Source organism: Colobus angolensis, unplaced genomic scaffold (genome assembly GCF_000951035.1).
Source record: "Colobus angolensis palliatus isolate OR3802 unplaced genomic scaffold, Cang.pa_1.0 Scaffold157, whole genome shotgun sequence".
NCBI lineage: Eukaryota > Metazoa > Chordata > Mammalia > Primates > Cercopithecidae > Colobus > Colobus angolensis.
In genome coordinates this window covers 1,175,485-1,182,251 of record NW_012114677.1, presented here as the reverse complement: position 1 = coordinate 1,182,251, position 6,767 = coordinate 1,175,485, and the positions used below count along the sequence as shown (strand labels likewise).

Sequence of the window (6,767 nt, the reverse complement as noted above, 5' to 3'; positions counted from 1 at the left end):
CAGGTGCAGTGGAGCATGCCTGTAGTCACAGCTACTTGGGAGGCTGAGGCAGGAGAATCACTTGAACCTGGGAGGCAGAGGTTGCAGTCAGCCAAGCATGTGCCACTGTACTCCAGCCTGGGTGACAGAACAAGACTGTCTCAAAAAATACAAAAAAAAGTTGCAGTTTCAAAAGAACCAACAGACATTAAATGAGACTTGCTGTACACCAAAATACTGACACTGGACACTGTGAAGGCGCAGTGGCCACTGCCCACTCCAACTGGGAGTCCAAAAATTAAATTCCATTTAATTCCTGTTAGGGGACAGGAAGGCTTCTGTCCCCAGCCCTCCAAGTGCAACTGGGCACTGAGGTTAGGAATGCTTCTATACTTCCTAAAGATTAACTGAGGCATGTGACAATCATTTTCAAAATGGAAAGATAAAGGTTTAAAAGAAACAAAGAACAGGAAAGTAGGATATACTGTTTCCCTCAAAAGTCAAGAGTCACTGGTGACTCTCCACCATTTTCAAACCCTGTTTTCAAATAGACAGGTGCAGAGTGATACTGATTTACTCACAGGCAGCTCCTCAACCCCAGGGTGTTGGCACAGCTGAGATGAGCAGGATCCCCCGGACTACCTATAACAGGAACAGGGGAAAATAAATAAGTAGTAAATCAGGGATTTATACTGATATCTTTTTTTGTTGTTGGTTTTTGGAGTTTCGCTCCTGCGCCCAGGCTAGAGTGCAATGGCGTGATCTTGGCTTACTGCAACCTCCGCCTCTTGGGTTTAATCGATTCTCCTGCCTCAGCCTCCTGAGTAGCTAGAATTACAGGTGCCCACCACCATGCCCAGCTAATTTTTGTGTGTGTGTGTGTGTTTTGTTTTTTTAGTAGAGACAGGGTTTTACCACATTGGCCAAGCTGGTCTCAAACTGCTGACAGGTGATCTGCCTGCCTTGGCCTCCCAAAGTGCTAGGATTGCAGGCATGAGCCACCGTGCCCAGCCTTTTGTTCATTTTTATTTATTTATTTGACTTTGCCCAGGCTGGAATGCAGTGGTACAATCACGGCTCACTGCTGCCTTGAACTCCTGGGCTCAAGGGATCCTTTTGCCTCAGCCTCCCAAGCAGCTGGGACTACAGGCATGCACCATCATGCCCGGCTAATTTTTGTAAAGACGGGGTTTCATTTTGTTGCCTATTTGCCTAGGCTGGTCTCCAACTTTTGGCATCAAGCGACCCTCCTGCATTGGTCTCCCAAAGTGTTGGGATTATAGGCATGAGCCACCACACCCAGCCTGATATCTTCTAAGTCTGAAAGAAGGCGGGGCGCTGTGGCTCACGCCTATAATCCCAGCACTTTGGGAGGCAAAGGCGGGTGGATCACCTGAGGCCAGAAGTTCAAGACCAGCTTGACCTACGGTGAAACCTCATCCCTACTAAAAATACAAAATTAGCCAGGCACGGTGGCGCATGCTTGTAATCCCAGCTACTTGGGAGGCTGGGTCAGGATAATCGCTTGAACCCAGGAGGCAAAGGTTGCAGTGGGCTGGATGGTACCATTGCACTCCAGCCTGGGCAACAAGAGTGAAACTCTGTCTCAAAAAGAAAAAAAAAAAAAGTCTGAAAGAGTACAGATCTCTTTTGTAGAAACCTCTGTGTGTAAGTTTCTGGAACCCAGTTCTGAGTGTTGGAAGGTTTCAGAACATTGCTCAGTGAAGGGTCTGCCCCAGTTAGGAAAACAGTATCTCAAAGTAGTCCTAAAGAAAGATGGGGAGCCTCAAGTAGACCCTGGCTCCAGACACCCCAAGAGGGAAGCCAAGCAGGCCAGCCCTAGGCAGGGAGCACTCTTACCAGGTGGCACCATCCCCACTCACTTCAGCTGGCTCTGGGAGAACCATGATCTCTATGCAGACAGCCCTACAGAGCAAGCAATGACCCTGAGGGGCAAGAGCTGTAAGAATTACTACAACCACAGGCCGGGTGCGGTGGCTCATGCCTGTAATCCCAGCGCTTTGGGAAGCTGAGGCGGGTGGATCAGCTGAGGTCCGAAGTTCAAGACCAGCCTAGCTCACATGGTGAAACTCCATCTCCACAAAAAAAAAAAAAAAAAAAAAAAAAAAAAAAAAAAAAATTAGCCGGGCATGATGGCAGGTGCGTGTAATGCCAGCTACTCTGGAGGCTGAGGCAGGATAATCACCCGAACCCGGGAGGCAGAGGTTGCAGTGAACTGACATCACGCCATCGCACTCAAAAAAAAAAAAAAAAAAAGAATTACTAGAACCACAAACACCAAGAGTAAGCCATTTCTTGTATAAACGACAGTGATAAGTGTACAGCACATTTCTAGGATTTCAACATGTTTTTGATGCTTTCCCTAACTTGCTGTAGTTCCTACAAGCACGAAGTCGGAATTAATTCATACTACTGACATTCAGACCCCACTGCGGTCAAACTTCATGCTGGGAACAAGACAGGAATGGGAGCAGCAGGGCCAGAGGCACCAGCCCATGGAGGTGCCAGGCCAGGCTGTGCAGAGGCTAGGTGGTGCCAGGAGCCAGCAGGTGGCACCTTGAGATGCCCAGTGGCCTTGAACCTCTAGGCAGTGGGGTTGCAATGAGTCCTCAGCCAGGGAGCAGAAAGTGCAGGTTTAGATGGGGGAGCTCACTCCAGCCAGCCACAAGAGCCACCGTGACAGGAGGGACAAGATGCGGAGGGCAGGCACTGACCCTGCTCCCAGCGGACCCACTTGTCACTTCACCTCATTTAACAGGAGGCAACCCTCGTGCTTCTGTGGGGAAGGAAATTCCTAGCATGTGCCACATTTAGGGCTTGTAACAGTCTGGTCTGTAAATTGGGAGCTGGGTTAAGGGAAAAATGTTAGCTATGTTCTCAAACACATCAAGTTACATTTTAAGTTAAAATTTAAAAGCACAGTGAACACACCAAGACCCTTCTCACTCCAGCTGAGACCAGCTTTAGTCCCCCACCTTTCTTCATATGAACGGGGTCCAGCACATTCTCCACTATCCTCCCCACACCATGGCACCTTCGGCCCCTCCACCCCTGCCCTGGCCAGCTCCTGAGTCTCAAGGGCTCAGTCCAGCAAGCAGGAAGGCTGGCAGGTCCCCAGAGCTCCCTGATCTGCCCCCCGCCATGATCCTACCTTCTCTCTAACACTTGCTGTCCCACTGGCTCCCTTACTAGGCTCTCCCCAAAACCTGTTCTGATGGCTTCTGTCCCCAGCTCTCCAAGGAACCCCCAGTCAAGGCCGTCCAGGGCAACGGGGATCACTGCTCCATGTCCCTCACGAGCATAGATGTCATCTGTGGCCAGGCCCTGCTGGGAGCCCTTCTGTTCTTTTTTCCAACATCAACGAATTCTCCAACTGGGAGTCCAACAATTTAATTCCATACTGACACTACCCAGAGTTAGTGCAGACCCCACAGGGTAAGGGCTCAGTCCCACAAGACTGCCCCCACTCCGTATGTCCAGGCTGCCCACACTTCAGCTGACTACAAATTTGAGGGTTCCCATGACTGCCTTGGTTTTGATAATTCACAAGAATGACTCAGATGCCAGCAACGGGCTCCACTTACTATCACAGTTTATTATAAAGGGTGCCTAGGAACAACCAGCTATGGAGGCCAAGACGCCAAGGCCAGAGAGGTCCTGAGCACAGGACCCTGTGTCCTGTGGAGCAGGGTGAACACCAATGGGAAGCCTCACCAGCCTCCTCACCTGGAAGTTCTCCTCAAGGCTTCATGATTGATTACAATATTGGCCTACTGGCCATGGGGACTGAACTAGATCTCCAAACCCTCTCCCTTCCCTGGAAGGGCAGGAAGTTCCCATCCTCTAGTCACATCATGGCCAGCGCCTCGATCTATCGAAGGGCCTGCCTGGAGTCACCGCATTAGCATAAACTCAGGTGCTGTGATAACGAATAATAGAAGACACTCCCAAACTCAGGCCGGTAATCCTAGCACTCTGGGATGCCAAGGTGGGTGGATTGCTGTTGAGCTCAGGAGTTAAGCCTGGGCAACACAGAGAGACCCTGTCTCCACAAAAAATAAAAAAAATCAGCTGGCAGGAGGATCGCTTAGAGGCTGCAGTGAGCCATGATCAAGCTTCTGCACTCCAGCCTGGGTGACAGAGCAAGACCCTGTCTCAAAATACAAATAAACGAAAAAAGACACTCCCATCATTCAGGAAACTTCCAGGGTTTTCAGCCCTCAGTGCTGGTGCCAGGATCGGGTCAAAGAACAAATATATTTCTTATCATAACACACCTTTCTTCACCTGGCTTCCAGGAGACAATGATCCCCTTGCCACTCCTGGGAGATCCTCCCTACCTGACCTCCACCTCCTCCCCAGGCAATCTCTTCCCTGACTTGAATATACACCCGCCACAGGTCTGATGAGCATCGCACAGTCCACACCTCCAAGAACTCTCAACTCACCCCCCGCATTGTGCTCCTCTCCAAGTCCTCCCCAGTTTCAACAAATAGCACTGTTGTCTCCAGGCAGCTCAGGCCAGAGGTCACCTCTCCCACACAGCCCTTAGGGTCAACCCCGCTTCTACTCATAAAGCGACTTCCTCCCAAAGAGGACAATATGGAGAGGCAGGAGAAGAGTAACTGGGCAGTGAAAACCTGACAAACACCACTTCAGCCTACCAATCAAGGTCAACATCAATAGTGACAAATCATTTGGACAGCATGGAGCCTAGACATGATGTGATGAGGATGCTTCACCTCTGTGGTCTTCCTCCAGAAAAACCATCTTTCCCAGCTTGATTATGAGGAAACATCAAGAAATGCCAGTAGATCAGCACCCTACACTCCACCTGAGCACTACTCCTCAAAGATGTCAAGGTCACTGCAGACAAGGAAAGCCTGAGAAGTAATCAAGATGGGTGGTGCAGATGGGTCCTGGGACAGAAAAAGGACCTTAGCGTGAAGAATGGGAGAGTAAAAAAATCCAAATACGTTACGGACTTTAGTGAACAGTAATAGATCAATGTCAGTTCATTAACTGTGACAACGAACCCTACTCATGTAAGATGTTAGTAGCAGGGGCCTGCAGCACTCCACTTGGTGTATCACTCATAGGGGTTCAGGGACCTCCTCCACAGTCCAGCCCTGGCTCTGAAATCCCTACTGTTCTACAGCAGACCTGCCAGTGTCCCTGTCACAAAGTGCAGCAGTAACTACGGAAGACATTTGTATTCCTGAAATGACAGAATCACACATAAAAAGTTAATTATTATTTACCAAAAACCTGCTACATAAGCACGAAGTGGCAAAAGTACTTTTATCACCATCAAGAAGTCCAGAGAGAGCTCTAACATTTAACACAGCAACTGGAAAGACCAAATGCTGAGCTCCACCTTCAGACTGTACAGTTTCACCACTCAACATCCTCCCACCACGCCAAAAGTTTTAGTGGCTAGCCAGCCATTATTGTTAAAAATTACAAGAATTGGGGGCCAGGCGAGGTGGCTCATGCCTGTAATCCCAGCACTTTGGGAGGCTGAGGTGGGTGGATCACCTGAGGTCAGGAGTTCGAGACCAGCCTGGCCAACACAGAGAATACCATCTCTGCTAAAAATACAAAAATTAGCCAGTCGTGGTGGCGGGTGCCTGTAATTTCAGCAACTCAGGAGGCTGAGGCAGGAGAATCACTTGATCCCAGGAGATGGGGGTTGCAGTGAGCCAAGACCACACCACTGCACTTCAGCCTGAGCAACAGATTGAGACACTGTCTCCAAAAAAAAAAAAAAACAAACAAGAATTGGGAGGATACATTCAGGGCAACTTCAATCTATCTCTCTGGGGGTGGGGAACAGAGACAAGAATTGAAGCTGGGTGTCTGGGCATGGTGGCTTCTGTAATCCCAGGACTTTGGGAGGCCAAAACAGGAGGATCACTTGAGCCTTGGAGTTCAAGACCAGGCTGGGCAACATATCGAGACCTGTCTCTACAAAAAAATTACACACACACACAAAAATTAGCTGGGTGTTGTGTGGCACAACTAACAACTTGGGAGGCTGAGGCAGAAGGACAGTTTGAGCCCAGGAGCTTGAGGTGCAGTGAGTATGACCGCACCACTGCACTAATTACTTTGAGTCCCGCTTAGCAAGTTTTATGTTTATTCCAATTTTACAAATAAGGACATCAACTCAGGTAAGTTGGTTAATGAGAGAGAAGGAGGAGGTCGGCACACCCCGGAAGAGCATTCACTCCAGGCAGCACCTTAGGTTAGGGTGGCTAAGGCCACGCACTCTGAGGACCCTCAGGGCTTCGGAGTCCCCGTGTCCCCCGGGTGCAGGTCGCGGCCTAATCACACCACAGGGGTTTGTGGGTGCTGGCATCACCTCATGGGAGACGGACCAGGAAGGCTGCTGCGGCCCAGCAGGTGCTGCTCGCCGGTGTCTGCCCTGCACATTCAGTCTCGTCTCCGGGACCCCAAACGTGACTTAAGGGCACGGCCGTCCTCGTGCGTGGACACGTTCCACCGAGCTTACTCGCGCAGGACGCGCCAGGGCTGCCCAGCCCTTTAGAACTTTCCCAAGCCTGTCTCGGAGGCAGTGACCCGCGGGGACCCGGCCGCTTAAGGTCACAGCACCAGGCAGAGGCCCAGCGGCTCCGCCCGGCGCTGGCGGTCCAGCCCGCGATGAGATTCGGGGCCCCACCGGCCCGCAAGGGGGTCCGGAGGCCGGGACCACCGGGACCCCGCATCACATGACAACCAGCCCGAACCCCAGGGTCGTCCGCCCT

The 6,767-nt window shown here is 50.8% G+C and overlaps 1 protein-coding gene across 1 annotated transcript in view; it reads right to left on the bottom strand.

Annotated features, from left to right (window-relative positions):
• The window catches only part of LETM1 (leucine zipper-EF-hand containing transmembrane protein 1), a 43,101-nt gene that overhangs the window by 34,419 nt on the left and 1,915 nt on the right, over positions 1 to 6,767 (bottom strand). Inside the window, exon 3 of the mRNA XM_011936824.1 lies at positions 561 to 621. Coding sequence (XP_011792214.1) covers positions 561 to 621 — 61 coding nt within the window. The remainder of the gene's footprint in view (positions 1 to 560; positions 622 to 6,767) is intronic.